At 36.3% G+C, this 17,854-nt stretch overlaps 2 protein-coding genes and 1 long non-coding RNA gene across 3 annotated transcripts; 2 read left to right on the top strand and 1 right to left on the bottom strand.

The window, feature by feature from the left end:
• The first annotated feature begins 1,047 nt into the window (after window positions 1-1,047).
• Window positions 1,048-4,905, top strand: LOC145590923 (uncharacterized). Its single transcript, XR_014102208.1, has 4 exons — window positions 1,048-1,520; window positions 2,176-2,313; window positions 3,058-3,120; window positions 4,341-4,905. It is a non-coding gene; the product is annotated as an uncharacterized LOC145590923 (long non-coding RNA).
• A 2,272-nt stretch (window positions 4,906-7,177) lies between these two features.
• LOC145592209 (uncharacterized) lies at window positions 7,178-7,570 on the bottom strand. Its single transcript, XM_081648667.1, has one exon. It carries the CDS (start codon window positions 7,568-7,570, stop codon window positions 7,178-7,180), a length of 393 nt encoding a protein of 130 aa, XP_081504793.1.
• An 8,266-nt stretch (window positions 7,571-15,836) lies between these two features.
• Window positions 15,837-17,297, top strand: LOC145592208 (uncharacterized). The gene is made up of 6 exons (XM_081648665.1): window positions 15,837-15,942; window positions 16,029-16,217; window positions 16,314-16,561; window positions 16,656-16,871; window positions 16,961-17,053; window positions 17,136-17,297. The coding sequence occupies exons 1-6, from the start codon at window positions 15,837-15,839 to the stop codon at window positions 17,295-17,297; spliced, it is 1,014 nt and encodes a 337-aa protein (XP_081504791.1).
• The last annotated feature ends 557 nt before the right edge of the window (window positions 17,298-17,854 follow it).

Raw genomic sequence — 17,854 nt, 5'->3', positions numbered from 1 at the left:
TTCTTTCGGCCAGATGAATGGGCACCGGGTGTAGACATCTATTTTTGGCCTCTTGTCCCGACAGGAAGTGCTATGACGATAAATAAAACCATCTTTGTGTTGGACCAACGTGAAGAATACTTATGGACATCTGGTTAAGTCACAAGAATACAAAATGACTAGCCTAACCCAAAAATAAATGAAATAAAGTCCAAATTAACTAAGCCCTATCATAATTAGGCTTAAGCTCGAGATTAAAACCTAATTTTGACGGATTTAGAGGCGTCTAGGTTAAAAATTAAAGCTGCCGCAGAAAAATCCGCGCTCATCTCAATGAGTCGCGCTGGTCTGGCGTGCGCAACTCATAAGGTTGCCGTGACACCCAGCGCAATCTCAGTGATGCGCTCGCGAAAGATTCAGAATTTCATAAAAATATAAAATCGAATCTTACCATAATACTGCGCGTAAGACATTCAGTTGCGCTGCCCTTAGCAGCGCATCCAAATCACTTGCGCTGGGCAGTCGCACGCAACCCATTCAGATGCGCGCGACACCTGCTGCGGCAGAACACTCGAAACCCTAAACGCATCCATTCCCTATAAATAGAGGCTTAATATGAGGCTTAAACAGACATAAAATAACCCGAAACGCTGGCAAAAACTTTGTGAACTTGTGTACTCTCAACCCTCTTGTCCTAACACACTCACCCCCTTTATTATTTGTTACTACGGTGGAGGTTCCCGAACAAGAAAGAATCCATAAGTGTTCTAAACGAAGATCTAGCAAGGAAAAGTGGTAAATTCCCGAGCACTTAGATTAATCACTTTTCTTTTATTGTTTAAATAAATTTGATTGAATAAATAGTGTTGTTTGATCACTTTAAACAAACTTTTAATTCACATAGCATTCTTGTGTTAATCAAGACTAGAATTTGAATAATTAATTGATTGTTTTATCACGTAACACTAGTAGAAAAACATAAATTCGCATCGAAAAATGGCCACCGATTTTCAAAAACCGATGGGAAAAATAATAGGTAGGATATGACTAAAGAGAATTCGCACCGGTTCAAACCAAACAGGTGGGAAATTGTATTAATCCCACCGGTTCAAACCGGTGCGAAATAAACCAAAAAAAAAAAAAAAAATCCGCCCTTCCTTCTCTTTCTCTTTTCTCATTCTTTGTTTTCCCACTTCACTTGGCTTCATTCTTTCTCTTTCTCGTTCCCTCCTCTTTGCCCGCCACCTTCACCAGAACCACTGCCGCCACCTGCCCCTTAATTCCCTCCACCACAACCGTGAGCAACGACATAGGAGAATAAGAGCCCGAGGTTCGCCACTACCGCTCTCTCTTGCCTTCTCTCTCCTCAAACTCGAAGTCACACGCAGTCGAAGCCACCGCCGGCCAGATATCGAAGCCACCGCCGTCCAGATCCCTCAGCCATCGCCGCTTCCCCTTTCCTTTTCTCTCTCCTTCTCCATCACTGCGCCGCAAGCAACACCATCGATGGCTAGGGTTTTCTGAAACAATATTGCAAAATGGTACCGCTTCATTTCTTCTACCTTTGATTTCGTTTTAGATTTTTTTTTTTTTTTTGCAATATCATTAGTTTTGTCTGTTTTTGTTAGATCTGATTTTGTTTAAACCTAGTTTTTCATTTTTAGATGCGCGATTTTTCGATTAGTGAATGTTGTTTTGGCCTTTTTGTTGGTGATTTTTCGATTGATCTTGATATTGTAGTACGTTTGCATAAGAGAAATAAAAGAAAGACGATCAATTCGATTGATCAACGAGATTTTTCAGGTTCTAGTGCATCTAACAACATTCATTTAATAATAATTTTCAGTCTTGTTCCTGTTTAAATGTATGTAAAAATGTATGCTATGAAATTGTGGAGGAAATTGAGTTTAGATCAGATTATAGAACCTGACTAATTGTTTGTTTCAACTTAATTAAGGGCACATACTGGTTATATTATAGAACCTCCACAGGCATCATGTTTCTCTTTGTTTATTCTCCATGTTCTCCAGTTTAATTAGACAACATTGAGTTAAAATCTCTCAAATTTAGATTTAAGTTGGATGGGCAGAGTTGAATAAGTATTTATTTAAATCTTTTCTGGAAATTTTGGTAAGTATTTCCAGAATCTGGTGATCACATAACTAATGATTTTTCTTCCTTTTTTCTTTGATGAAGATAAAAGGAGAACGAGAAAAGTAAATCGTCGGATACAAGATGATATACAGAAAGTGGAGTCTGTTGACCAGCACTGCGGTGATCACCAGTGGCATTGTTGGCGCCGTTGTCATTGGCAATCTCCTCTTTGTTTGTGAGGTTCGCCATTCTTCTACCTAATCCTTTCGCAATTGCATGATTGATTAGTCAATTGGAATATGTGAAAATTCGAAGAAGATAATATTTGGACAATTATTAGAGAGTAATATTTGCGGCTAAATCTAGAAGCTTTGTCAATCTGGTTGCCAATATTTAAATATGGACTTTACCTCTCAAATGATCTTTGACTGTAACTCTGATGATTTGTGTTGCAACAAAATTATGGATTTCTTTTCTGTTTTATATAAGTGAAGATTTTGTGTTAATTTCATATCTCGTAGTATTTGGAATAATCAATTCAAATATGAGGATTCAGAATAATTTTTTGCTCTTATGTTTGACAAATGATATGTTTCTTTGTGATTAGAAAACTTACCTTGATTTAAAATTAATTTAAATATTCATGAATTAAGATCCTAGCTCAACTTGAAGCTATTGCTTTCAATGCTTCTGTTGTGTTTCCCATGAGTCAGTCACAAGTCTCACAACTCACCAGAACAAAGTGATTGTTTGACAATAGTTAGTAGTTAATGAAATATTGAGCCTCTCTAATGATGTGTACCAGCATTATTTGGCTAGATATGGTCGTAGGCGAGTAATTTTGGTAGGACAGAGACTAGGATGGTTGTAGTTCAGTGGCTACAAGGAAGTAAGCTGTTTTTTGTCAAATATTTCAGTGTAATTAATTGTGATTTTTATTTGGATTGGTGTCGACTTACCAAAATCTTCTGTGTCGATTGCTAGTGGTTATGCTGATGGAGAGTTGAAGGAGGAGATGCTTTGTATACTAATTTGCATCAATTGAGAGTGAGTCAACTTGGTTTTTTTTTATTATTAACATGTCACTATAGTTATCTTTATTGTTTGCTACTGTGTGTATTCATGATTGGAGTTGGTATTGAGTATTAGCAAATTTGTGAATTTGTTATCTGTTGCAATGATTTTTATGTGTGTTAATAGTTTTATTATAGGCTTGTAGATAAGAATAGACGATGGGAATGATGGTTATATATAATACTTCTGCAGAAGGCTCAACTGTATCAATTTTTCAAGCAAGCCATATGATTTAATCCAAGGATAAAATTATGAAACCCTATATGTTGTGCAATATATTACTGATGACCCTATATTACTTTTTGCTCATAAAAGTGCGCAACTCATACCTTTTAATTACAGGGGGTGGATTAAGTAATAGAGGTTAAATAGTGTTAATTTGCAAAGTGGTTAAGGTCATAGGTTAAAAAGAATTGTGTTATGCCTTTACTATTGGCATGTGGCATATTAGAATGATATTGAGAAATCTGAACTTTTGTCTGAAATTTTTTTATAGAATGAAAACAAGAGTTAGCAACAATTTGAACATGTTGTAGACTTTTAAGTTTTGTTCTTTCTAATTATATGATTATGATATATCCTGAATGCTATTTTGCTTAAGTCAGAGCTTGAGACTTTCTTGTTGGAATATACCAAATTCATTTAATTAGTAGCTAACAATGGAGCTGGTGTGTATCTTATAACATTAATGTGAGATGTGACCTTCATACTATTAATATTTCCATCCTGTAGCCATTTTTATACTTGAAATATTCTGGTGCTGTGCCTTTTCCTTGATATCTTGTTCTACTGATTTGCATGGCCAACAATGAGCATTGAAGTAGATGTACATCTGTATAAACATATAGCATGTGTTATACGTTGAACTTTCCATTTTATTATGATTGAATGACTCCTAGATTATTCATTTTGTTGTTCCTTGAGTGATAGCATGTGATTATTTAGTGCTTTTGTGCAACTATTACCCTTATTAACATCAATCTTCTTAACCTAAAACATCTAGATAATAACCAAAGTTAAAAGAACTACAGAAATTTTGCTGGAATGGAAATAGTGTTTGTGTTTTTTTTTTTTTTTTTTTTTTTTTTTAATTTTTTTTTTTAACTAACAATGAGATTATCACACTCAAACTGAAGTGTGAAGGAAATTATGAGAATCTTCCAAGCTGATCCCAAATTCTTAAAAAATTTCAGGTGCGAAGCATTGGAACTGCATGAAGTCGCTGAGCTTTTTCTAACATACGCAAGGCTGTTGCTACCTACTGCCTCGAAAGGCTGCTGCTGCCTCGCAAGGCTGTTGCTGCCTCACCAAGGCTGCTGCTGCAGCATCTGCTTCCTCGCCGTGTTGTGTTACATTGGTTTGACTTGTATTTAACAGTGACTTGTATTTAACAGTGACTTGTTTATAGACCAAAATTGTAATATTACAGCCTTTTTTTAATGAAATATGTAAGTTTATATATATGTTAGTGTTTATATATCAATTTAAGTGAAAAAAATGCAAAAAAAAAAAAAAAAAAAAAAAAAAAAAAAATTTTTAGGGCCTTTTTTGGCACCGGTTTTGAACAAGAACCGGTGCCAAAAATCCCACTTTTTGGCATCCCTCAAATGCTAAACGGTTCAAAACCGGTGCCATAGGGGGGTTTTGAACCAGTGTCATTCTACATTTTTCTACTAGTGTAAGTCAAGGCGAACATTGTTTATTTCTCGCTCTTTTCACAAATTTGAATTAAATAAGAATAACGACTTTTGCAATGTAATTCCTACATGATTGACGCGTGTAAATAAAATCAACTATCTTAGTTTTTAGGTATCACGTTGTATTATATTGTTTGGTGATGAAATTGTGAAAAAGGAAGAGCAAGTAGAGGCCACATTAGGGCTAGGATAGTGATTCCCCCCTAAAGGGAACGTTATCTTAGTACCCTCGCTCCTGAATTTATTTCTGGTACACGTAGACCATTTTGTGCATGGGTAAACTTATGATTCATGCTAAATATCCCTTGAACCCTACTTGGGAGAAAGGCATGAACGAGGTTTATGAGTTTTCCTAAAACTCATTGGCGACTCCTTATTAGTTTCTTATGAAAAAGCATAATGGTAGGATCAACTCTAATTCAAAGGTCTCCCAAATAGTCGGGAATTCAAATCCTAAAACACCCTAAAAAGAGTAAAGTCCTAGGCTTTTAAAGTGCCATGGGCATAGAGGAGAAGGATCCCCTACGATGGGCACACCCTCCTTACAGTGGCGACTCCACTAGGGACTTAGAGGTTACAAGATTAGTTCTTACTTATGGTTCAAGGTTTCCAACATTAGGTTACCTATGGGTTGTAACGAGAACTAACTTGGATAATCTCTAGTTAGAGAGCGAGACTTGAACGCATAATATCTTCCATTTTACGAAAGTAAAAGCCAAACAAGCAACATTGCATCATGCATAATCATAGCACACTTTAACCATTGGGGATTGGCTCATTGACTAGGGGTTGCCAACACTAGGCTTCTATCCCGAAATCAATAACAATCATCCCACCCATATCGACAACAAAATGTTGGGAGGGTTATATCATGGGTCAACACGTTGAGTGATTGATTCGTGCATTGTCCCTTAAGGAAGGGTACCTTTGGACACCCAAGCCTTGACCTTAGAATAGTATTGTATGCTTTGACGGTTCCTTTTATGTGCTTATGTGACTACGTGAATATGTGCTTATTATGTGCTTCGTGTCTAATCTAATTAATTCCAACTTGTTACCTAGAGATATTAAAAAAAAATCGCAAAAAAATGTGGTTCGACAAAAAAAAAAAAAAAAAAAAAGTCGAACCTACGTGCAACTGTCAAAGTTGCTCGCGCCCTCCAAGCGCAAGTCCAGGAGTTGCGCGCGGCCCTTCCGCGCAACTCTATATTTTGCGCGCACCCACTGTTCAACGTTGACTTTGACTCGTTACAAGCAATGTTATACGAAAAAAACGATATTATCGTTTCAAGGTTAATCGTTAAGTAGGTATTAATAATATCTCTTGGGCTAGCAATGTTTCTAACTTAGTTTTTTTTTTTTTTTTTTTTTTTTTTTTTTGAAACCAAGCTGCGAAATTTCATTAAATGAGATCAATCCCCGCCAAAGTTAACAAGCTTTGGGGAAAAGGACCTAACGATACAAATTCATTACTACCTCTAGCATCCCACTGAGCAACATGATGTGCTAGGGTGTTACCCGCACGCTTGACATGAGAAATAGAAAACAAACTAAAACATGAAGCCAACATATGAATATCATCATAAAACAGGAAAATAGGAGAGAAACCCACTGCCTTTGCTTTAATTGCTCGCACAACATTTTCAGCGTCACATTCAAGGTGCACCTTTGTGTAACCCAACCTCTAAGCTAGGAGAAGCCCGTACCTAAAAGCTGCTGCCACTGTAGTTTCAGCATACCATCCCTCTTCCTCATTATGAATAGCAGCAGTAAGGAGTGTCCCCTGCTCATTTCTAATTACCACACCAAGTCCCTTAGCAACACCTATATGAGAGTCACAATTAATCTTCACCACACCAACGTCTGGACACTGCCACGAGCTAGCAGACCCACCAGCCTGATGTACTGCACGATTCAGGACCTTAGAAGCATATTCATTACTCTCCTTCTTAAATTTCACCCACCCCCTTGCAACCTCTACAGCATTGACAGATGTTTGCTCAAAAATACGGGAGATCCTGCAATGCCAGGCTGCCACGCAAGAGCAGCCATGGTAATAAAATCAGCTTTCGAGTTGTTCTTCGATAACCACAACAATCGCTCACTGAAGCTGCTGTCAAGGGCAAGAACCAGCTGATTCCGAAAAGGACTAGCTTCCCATATGTCCTTTGCTGTAGAACACTCAAAGGTAGAATGAAGAATCGTCTCCTCTTGAGCGTTACATATAGAGCATGCCATTTTTGGTGTAATGTGATAGTAAAAAAGGCGCTCTTTCACAGCTAAAAAGCCTTTGCAAGCTCTCCATAGGAAGTGTTTTAGCTTGGGGGGGACAGTCAAGAGACCAAATCAAACGCCATATCAATCCCTTGAGCAACATTCAGATCCTTTTTGCATAACCAATAGCCCGATTTGACACTATAATTACCATCCTTGGATGGCCACCAATATATCCTATCAGGGGAACAATTAAAAGACAGGGGAATAGAACAAATACTCACTATATCTTCATTGATAAAGTTGTTATAAAGCACAGACATATCCCGTTTACAGCAAGAATGATCTATTAGTTCACAAACCCTCATCTCCATGTTACTAGTGGCAGTGGAGGATGGGAAAAAGGCAGAGGAGTTACCTGGAAGCCAAGTATCGCTCCAAACATTGATTGAACAACCATTCCCCACACGCCACTTAAGACCCTCAAGCAAAAGCACCCTTGCATCCGACATGCTCCTCCAAGCGTAGCTCGGGTCATAGCCCCGACTAGCTTTAAGCACATCACATTTCTTAAAGTATTTTGCTTTTAAAACTGTGTGTATTAGGGTACCGGGATTACGGTGTAATCTCCACATTTGATTTGCTAGAAGTGCTTGGTTGAAGTATTTTAGATCACGAAAACCCAAGCCCCCAAGAGCTTTAGGAAGACAGAGTGGTTCCCATCTTTGCTAGTGCAATTTATTAGTAGTGTCTGACGAACCCCACCAAAACCGTGCAAGCAGCGAATGTATCTCATCAATAAGCCCATCGGGGAGCTTGAAGATACTCATCATATATGTCGGAATAGCTTGAGCCACAACATTGATAAGAACTTCCTTTCTGGCCTAGATAGGAGTTTCTCTTTCCAACCCTGCAACTTTTTCCATATTCTCTCCTTTAATCCTGCAAAAATAGCCTTTTTTGATCTACCAATTATAGTCGGCAACCCCAAGTACTTCTCATGTCGTTCCACCTCCCTAACACCCAAGATCTCGATTATCTCTTGCCTCCGGTTCGGACATACATTTTTGCTAAAAACAACTTTAGTTTTTGCTTAGATTGACATTTTGACCTGAAGCTCTCTCATACTTGCTGATAATATCAGCTATAACCGAGCAATCTTGCACATTTGCTCTAGCAAAAAGTATACTGTCGTCTGTAAAAAATAGGTGAGACACCATGGGAGAATTCCTGCATATTCTAGCACCCTGAATCAGATTACCATATGCCGCTCTTGTAATCAGAGTCGAAAAAGCATCCGCACACAACAGAAAAAGGTACGGAGAAATGGGGTCACCCTGGCGTAACCCCCTAGACGGCACCACAGCTCCAAAAATATGTCCATTTATTTTAAAAGCAAAGGACACACTCTGTAAATAACTCATAATCAGATGAATCCAGTTAGTAGAGAAGCCCAACCTTATCATCATTTGTTCCCACGAACACCCATTCTACACGATCATATGCCTTACTCATATCCAGTTTTAGGGAAATGTTGCCATCCTTACCCTCACCACCTCTCTTCATAGAATGAAAAATTTCGAAAGCAACAATGGCATTATCTATGATGAGTCTCTGCGGGACAAAAGCACTCTGATTTGGGGATATAATTTCCCCCCAAAAAAATTTTAATTTATTTGCCAGTACTTTTGAGATGATTTTATAGACCACATTGCAACAACTTATTGGTCTAAATTCCGAAATCTGAGTTGGTTTCTCACATTTCGGAATAAGCACAATAAAAGTATTATTAATCTCCGCAAGATCAATCTCCCCTTTCCACCAATTCTGAACATAAGCAATAATATCAGGCCCAACAACATGCCAGAATTTCTGAAAAAATAATGCGTGCATACCATCAGGGCTCCGGGCCTTATGCGGGTGCATCTGAAAAAATGCTTGTTTAATCACCTCTCCCGTTGGCTCTCTATCAAGAACATCATTCATCTCCGGAGTAACCAATGTCTCGAGCCCCTCCATAGCGCCCTGAAACCCAGTCGGCGAGCTAGTGGAAAAAAGCTTTGAAAAATAGGCAGAAATAAGCTTTTCAAGATCGACTTTGCTCGTCTTCCAATCTCCATTCTCATCATACAACCCAGCAATTCTGTTACGAGCCTTCCTTTGACTTGCCTTGTGATGAAAATATTTTGTATTCTTGTCCCCATCACATAATTCATTAGCACAGACACGAGTAAACCAATAAGACTCCTCAAGTAAATAAAGAAAAGTGTGCTCCGTCGAAAGCTTGTTGCATAATTCCAATTTCACACCATCCATACTACCTTCCTTTAGCAGCTTTAGAGATTTTTCAGCTTTCTTGATTTTTTTCTTTATGGAGCCAAAAGTAAAAGTTGCCCAACTGGCCACTTTTTCCCCACGAACTGCTATTTTTTTCACGCATTCCACAACCCACGGCTGCATTCCAACCATCTTGTACCACCTCACTACCCTTCATTCGAGAGCCAAAAATGTTCAAATTTAAAGGACTTGCTTTCCCCATCCTCAACCTGTCGACTCTCAGTATTCATAATTATGGGCGCATGGTCAAGCTTCAAGATTGGAAGATGACGTACTTCAAAATCTGGAAATATATTACACTACCCCTCATACGCAAGAAAGCGATCCAGCCGTTCTCGAACATATGTATCCATGGAATTTCCCCTCTCCCAAGTAAAAACACATCCCTTATAGCCAAGGTCGCAAAGAGCACATCCATCAATTGCCTCACGGAAAGCATCCATCAACCTCTCACTTCTCGGGACCCCCCTTCCTTTTCAGATGAACTCAAAATTTCATTAAAGTCACCGAACATAATGCATGGGAGTTGGTTCAAACTCTTAAGCTGGGACATAAGAGACCAAGTTTGGTGTTTATTTGCTTGTTCTGGCCACCCATAAATGCCAATAGCTCTCCATATAGGAATATTATTGTCATCAAGTACATTAACAGAAAAATGGTGAACAGAATACGAGAAAATCTCCACATTGATATCCTTCCACCAAAAACCCATACCACCCGATCTACCAACACTACTTAAACAAAAACCATTCGTGTAACCACAACGATTTTTAATTTTATTCAGAATTTTTTCATCAATCATCGTCTCCATAACAAAGACAATATTCGGCCTCTCCCTCCAACACATATCTTGGAGGGATCTAACTGCACGCGGTTTGCCAAGCTCGTGGCAGTCCAGCTAAAAATTTTCATTGTTGTTCGAGGGCTTGGTCATCGCCAAGACCCTCTACTTGAGACAAATTATAGACAACATTTGACTCTGACATTTTTATTTTTTTGTTTACTACCCCACTCCCCATACATCCATCATTAAATGATCCCAAATCCCCCCCCCCTTCCTTTTCCCACCAGAGACAATTATACCATTATCAACCATAGAAACATCACCATCATAACTTACAGAAGAGCGATCGGTTCTTTTCCAGGAACTTGGCATCTTTTATAGGCTTTGTTGAGGGGTAGTTGATATTTCTTCCACCTGGAGCTTTGTGGAAGCACTGGCAGCAACATTCACATGACTACCGTGGGGGGAGCTCATGGCTACATGGACAGAGGAAGGTCTTAGAACTTTCTTCATGCTCAGTGGGTCCGTTACCACCATCAAAGCCGCCTCCCTTGCTTTTGGTTCATCTAATTTCTCCCCACTAGGAGAACTAAATAACATGCTCAGCGGGTCAGTTGTTTTTTTTTTTATTGTTCTTCTTTTCGCTTAAAAAAAAAATCTTTAATCATTCTTTGTTTAGAAAAAAAAATCAAAAAAACATGTCTTTTAATCGTCCTTTTCATTTCCCAAAAAAAAAAGAGTCTTTTATCGTTCTTTATGCGTTTTTTTTTAAAAAAAAAAATCCGCGGTGTGGCGGGCGCTACACTCGAAATTGCACTTTCCACCTTAGCGTAAGATGGAAAATTGCGCGCGATACTGTTTTCGATTATGATGATTCATTTACGTACTTTATAATCAAACTAATGACATTACTTCTCATAAGATTCGTCATTAGAAGTTCGCATCTCTTGATAGGGCGTCGTGAATATTCCCATACTTAAACGTGCCTATTTTCATGGTCGTCATCTTTTAGTTGTAATTAGTCAACCTTGACTTAAGAGCATAATTTATTTACCTCTTCTATGGTTTAAGAAAATCCCGAGAAGCTTACTTGGGATGATTGCCTCTTAAAAAAAAAAAAAAGAAGCAAAACAAATGGAACGAAGAAAAAATCAAGAAATCGTTCTTAAAAAAAATAAGAAGAGTATGATACAAAAAGATTATTATCCTAAACAAAAAAATAGAGAGAGAAGATAATGAATGATAAAACCGAGAAAATGATTTAATTATTTCTTGGATTTTATATTCGGAGGCCATTCTATTTACGCAAATAGTGATATACTATCCTTTAAAGATGAGCAATATGAGAATCATAATTAAAAAAAAACGATAAAGATCTCTATTGTAATCTAAATGATCAACAAATACCATATTTCTAGTATATTGATCATTTTAAGGAGTGTACTAAGGTTGACTAATATTTCTAAAAATTTGATGAGCATGTCAATCCAACTTTCCCTTTCTTTCTCTTCTCCCTTTTTCGAAAACAATTCACTTCAATTAAAATCCTTAGATGATTACCTTGTTGAAGTCAACACAAATCATGACATTCCATTAATGATTGTTTGTGAATTTTTTTTGACATTTTTATCAATAAACTTGCTTATAGTGAATTCGTATTACAAGGACTAGAAAAAAACAATCATTTTGACTTTTGATCGTTGTTTGAATGCTTGGCAGAAAAGGTTTAAGTGAACACACTCAATTTCTCGTGATACACATTACTAGATTATCTTCCACATTCGCATACTAGTCCAATCATGGGTGACAAAGTGGCATTAGAGAAACTTAGAGAGGAACTCCAAAACCTAAAGGCCCTTCGAGAAGAAGAAGCCCAAATGAAGGCTCATAAAAAAGCAGAAAAGGCTAAAATAAAAGCAGAGAAAGAAAAAGAAAACATTCTGCAAGAAAAAGCAAGAGCCGAAAGAGTAGAAGCCTAGGAGAAACTTATCCTTCGAGCTAGCTCAGGGAATAAGTAGTTCAATTATGAGCTTGCACCACAACCTAGTGGCAAGACTCTCCCAGAAAAGTTCTTAACTACGGATTTACCAACCTTTAAGGTTACAGACAATCCTATGACTCACTTAATGAGCTTTATTGGTATTATGGCATTGAAAGGGGTTGAGCATAACTTATATGCATGTACTTTTCCTCTTTCATTGGACCCAATTGCTAGATCAGGGTTTTATAACCTCGATGCAAAATAAACTTCCACTTGGAGTGACGTTGTAAAATCCTTTTTTTTAGCCCAATATGGAGACAACATCGAGCTCACAACTACCTTGCGCGATCTTGAATTCACTACAACAAAAGCACTCTTGTGCCACGGAATTAGCCACGGGAAACTAAATATTTGTGGCACAAGTATTTTTTATAGCCATAAGAATATTAGTGGGAAAGTTTACAATACAATTTTATAAAGTGTTAGCCACAGTCAATTTATCCCATGGCTACATTTTAGCTAAACAAGCCCACCAAAAATGTAGCGGGAATTTTCCCTCCTATAAGCAAGTCATAATTTTAGAGGAAAAATTTCAATGTTGATAAAACGCATCACTTAATAGCTCATTGTTGATAAAGTGATGTTTTTTAAGGACATATATTCACTCACATATAAAACCTAACTTTCTTATTATATTTTCTAGGATACTTTAGAAATTTCCCGCTCTCTTCCTCACTTACTGCCATGGATATAACTCCAATTTCCTCCTAGCTTGTAAAATCCTCTCCCTTTTCTTGAATTAAGAAACAAATTTCACATAATTAGTGGTTTGTTACTTTAATTTTGGGAAATTATTTAAAAATTGACGCTTTGGGTTAATTTGGTACACCGACCACCGGGTGACGTTGGCTCAGAAATTCATTTCTTCCTTTCTTCTGGTGAGTTGTTCATCTTCCCCCTAACTTTAGTTTCTATGTTAAAAAAAACCTTACTTTTGAATTTCTAGGTATTTCATTTTAGATTGAATTGGGAACATGGTTAATCATTATTGTTAAGTAGAATTTGTCTGGTTGGTCTACTAAAGGTTATATGGCTTATCCTACTTGTGGTAAGGGTACTTCTTCCTTTAGATTGCCTAATTGTAAGAAAATATGCTACATGGATTATCGATGTTTTTTGCCTCTTAATCATAAATGGAGGGATAGCAAGACATTTGATGGAAAAGTAGAGAGACGACCAGCTCCTAAGCCTTTGTCCGGAGATGAGATGTTAGTCCAAATGAGTGGACTTGAAGATTTGAAATTTGGAAAAGATGTAAAACATCCAAAGAAAGCTGATAATTGGCGAAAGATTATTATTTTCTTTGAACTCCCATATTGGAGTCGTCTTTTATTGCGTCATAATCTTGATGTAATGCACATTGAAAAAAAAAATGTTTTTGATAACATTCTTGGCAAATTGTTTGACATTCGAGGCAAGAGTAAAGACCACATCAAGGCTAGACATGATTTAAATAAACTCCGAATAAGAAAAAAGTTGCATCGAAAGTTGATTAACGGGAAATGGCATATATCCCCTGTTATGTACACATTATCTCCCGGTGAAAAAGATAAAGTGTGTAAATTTTTGGAGGAAGTTAAAGTTCCAGATGGTTATTCCTCAAATTTTTCCAAATGTATTAAGAAGTGTAAGGTGTCAGGTCTTAAGACTCATGATTGTCATGGTTTTCTACAACAATTATTGCCACTTGCCATTAGAGGGATATTTTTCCAGCAAGTGTATGATTTAGTAGTTGAACTTGGTATTTTTTTCGAGGAGTTGTGTTCGAAATCACTTAACTTAGAGGATCTTGATTGTCTTGAGAATCACATAATTGTGACTTTGTGCAAATTGGAAAAGGTTTTTCTTCCATCATTCTTTGATGTTATGGTTCACTTGTGTGTACATCTTGTTGGTGAAGCAAAAATTGGAGGGCCTGTTCAGAGTAGATGGATGTATCCTATGAAAGGTATGAAACATTTCATTTGTTTTTATTCTGATAATTAGCACATTTTATATGACTCTTTGCCTCACTTTATTTTATATGCTTATAATTTTATGCAGATTTCTAGGGAAGTTGAAAGATTATGTTCGTAATAAAATTCAGCCAGAGGGTAGTATTGCAGAAGGATATATTCTCGAAGAATGTTTATTTTTTTGCTCAAAGTATTTGCATAATGTTGAGACTAAATCTAATCAACAAGAACGAAATTCTTATAGTGTTAGTGATGATTATGAGGGTCTTTCAATATTTGCACCGTTTGGCGTTCCAATTTGACAAGAAAAAAATCAAAGTGTCTTACACAGGAAGAGTGGGAAAAGGCTCGAGATTATGTTTTGAAAAATTGTGATGAGGTCCAACCTTTCCTAAGATAATATTTTTTTTTCTTTTACGTTACTAATTGTATGAAATTAGTGACTATTGTTTTAATGCAATAGCTAACGACAAAAATTATACATTTTATATAGAGAATAAGAACAAGGGCAGAATGAGAACAAGTTTCCAGAATGGTTTCGTGAGCGTGTATGTTTTTTATTCAACGTCTATTCCTCTTATATAATATATCCAATAGATTAGATATGGATTTTTCATTGTAAGCTTTTTTTGTTGATATCCTATTTATAGGTGAACAGTTTGCCAGACAAACATAGTCAAGTGGCAAAAGACTTGCGATCATTATCTTTTGGTCCTTTGATGGGTATGGAGCGTTAAAATGGATATCTCGCTAATGGTTTTCGATTTCATATATAGGCACTTGAAGAAAGGCGGACAAATCAAAATAGTGGAATATTAGTCGAAGGAGCTTCAGATGCAGGAAAGTTAGACTATTATGGTGTTTTAATAGAAATCATTTCTTTGCAATATTTAGATGGTAAACAGGTGGTCTTATTTAATTCTCACTGGTGGGATGTTAGTAATTTTGGAAAAGGCATTAAAGTTGATAAGCATAACATTGTGAGTGTAAATACAAAGAGAAAGTTGCAAACTGATGAGCCCTTTGTTCTTGCATGTCAAGCACAACAAGTATTTTATGTTCGAGATGGTTTTGATCCAAATTGGCTTGCTGCTATTAGAACACAAGCGCGACATAGCTATGATGTATCATCTAAATGCACTTTGAATTAAGATAACTATGAAGATGATTTAGATGCTTGTCAACAAGATGAAATAAGGACTCCAACTATGCCATCTAGAGAAGAGGATGGAGACATAGTTCAAATTGCTGATGACACGCGTGATGACATTGAAGAACTGGTTATTGAAGCTATAAAGGATAATGAGCCTAAAGATGAATGTGAATTGTTCAATGATGATTCTGAAGATGAGAATGATGAGTTAGAGGATGAGATCGATGCTAAGAATAGTGAAAGTGACGTTGATTGTGATAGTATTGGTAGTGATAGTGATGATAGTGATTCTTGATGACTAATGCCATGGTATTTAAATGTGCTAATTGTTATGTTTCTCTTGTTGTAAGCGATTGTTTCTGAAATTTATATTTTTGTAGTGCTTGCACATTTGCTTCCTTGTTGTTTAATATTTTTTTGTTACTTTATATAATTACAATGACAATATTAAGTTACAGCTGTAACACATGGGGTATAACTATAATGATTGTTTTCATTTTATCTAGTTATGGGCAGAACAAAATATTTTCCTACTTCTTCAACTAAGAATTCTCAAGATAATACCCATCTTGGAGATAATGAAGAGGATCAAGTGGTGATGGCTGCTAATACGTGTAAGTAACTTTATTTTTGTAAATTACTATTATTTAAGCTATACTAAGTATGAATATTTATGCATGCATATGTTTTTTCTTGAAAGCCACTAAATTGGATTCTACGTCAAGAAGAAATGAAAATACAGCTAGTGTTGAGGGTTTTATTGAACTTCAACAACCTGTTGAAGATATTAATGAACCATTTAGTGAGGATGATGAAGAAGCCAATGATAATGACCTGAGGAGTGTCCAGATGGTGGCTACACAAACTTCTAAGGCGGTTGTTAAAGCATGTATGTAGTCACTTTATAAAAGTGTTTGGTGTTGATTTTTATATCCGATACCATTCTTTCCAATTGATATATACTAATTTTACTTACCTTTTAAAGCTCAACATGGTCGTCCAACAAAGAAAAAAAGAGGGAATGTTTGCTGTAGAAAACTCATAAATCTAATGCCAGAAGATAAACTACATGTGACATTTGATAAGGATTGTCGCCCGATTGGTGAGAATTCTTCTATATTTACATACTTTTTGGGTCAAACCGTTCGAAATCACACTTGTTGTCCTTTGGGAGTTCCAGAGTGGAAGAACATTGAAGACCATTATATTGATTTTGCATGGAATGTTGTGCTGGTATAAATTATTTTCAACCTTATTATTTAAAGGCATATATGTATGTATTTATTAAAGATGATTCTAACTTATTTTTTCATCACCCACTACCTAGGAGAAGTTCACAATGGATCAACTAGAAATGCGGAAAGAGTTCATTCTCAGGCATATGAATGCATTATATCGTGACTACAGGAGGAAGTTAAAAGCTATATACTACGACGATCCTGAATTGATTAACCAAGCACAGAGGGAAAAAAATAAGCCAAAAAATGTTGCAAAAAGAGATTGGTTATACTTGTGTAAACTTTGGCACTCACCAGATTTCAAGGTAACTCATTAGTGTCATTACTATACATTTCAGTTCATATCTTGTATGATTATATGACAATTAAATACAAAGTACATTTCTTGTTATAGAAGCTAAGTCAAAGGAATAGAAAGAATAGATCTGGATTGAAGATTCCTCACTACTCAGGAACAAAAAGCTTTGCTCGAATTGCTGATGAATTAGTAAGTATTATACAACTACATGTTTGATTTTTGTCTGATCATACTTTAGAAGTTACAAAATAACAAATTATCTTTATTGTAGAGAAAGGAACTTAATCGAGAACCTACTCGCGCTGAAATTTTGATTGCATCGCGACAAAGAACATCAAGTAAACCTGTTGATCCCGTGAAGTTTGCTGAAAACCAGGAAATTGTGGTATGGGTTACAAATTGTGAACTCTTATTTTTTTTAAATGGATTTTAAGATAATGTTAATGATTTTTTAATCCACTTGATTGTCCACTTAAATGTACTCAAAGTTGAACTACTCCATACAAGAGAGAGAAGATGGTCATAATAATATGACTGATGAACAAATTTTTAAGGAAATACTTGGTGAAGAAAACATGGATATCTGCGTTCTTATGGAAGAAATAAAAGCATTACAGATCATTTTAAAGAGAAACCAAGTCGTATCAATCTTGCTAATCAGGTTATAGAAATTGAGAAAAAAGCTGACGAAAGAGTTGAAGAAGTTAAAAAGGCTGTGGAAGAAAAAATGGAGGAAAAATTAGCTGAACGTGATCAAATGTGGGAGGAAAGGTTCAAGAAGCTGTGTGAGAAGCTTGGAGCACCATCAGCAAACCATGATCATTAAGACAACTTAATTTGATCACTAGTAAGTTTTTTTTACCAGTATTTAATTACATATCTGTTACTTTTAAGGTTTATATTGAACACCAATAATTGAAATATTTTACATTTTTAACATTTTATTTTATTTTTTTTATTTTTTTTTTTTTTTTTGGTAGGGATGACTAT

The sequence above is a fragment of the Chenopodium album genome, chromosome 18, assembly GCF_948465745.1.
Source record: "Chenopodium album chromosome 18, dcCheAlbu1.1, whole genome shotgun sequence".
NCBI classification, from domain to species: Eukaryota; Viridiplantae; Streptophyta; class Magnoliopsida; order Caryophyllales; family Amaranthaceae; genus Chenopodium; species Chenopodium album.
Note: the sequence above shows the minus strand (reverse complement) of the source record. Positions and strands in the feature narration are given on the sequence as shown.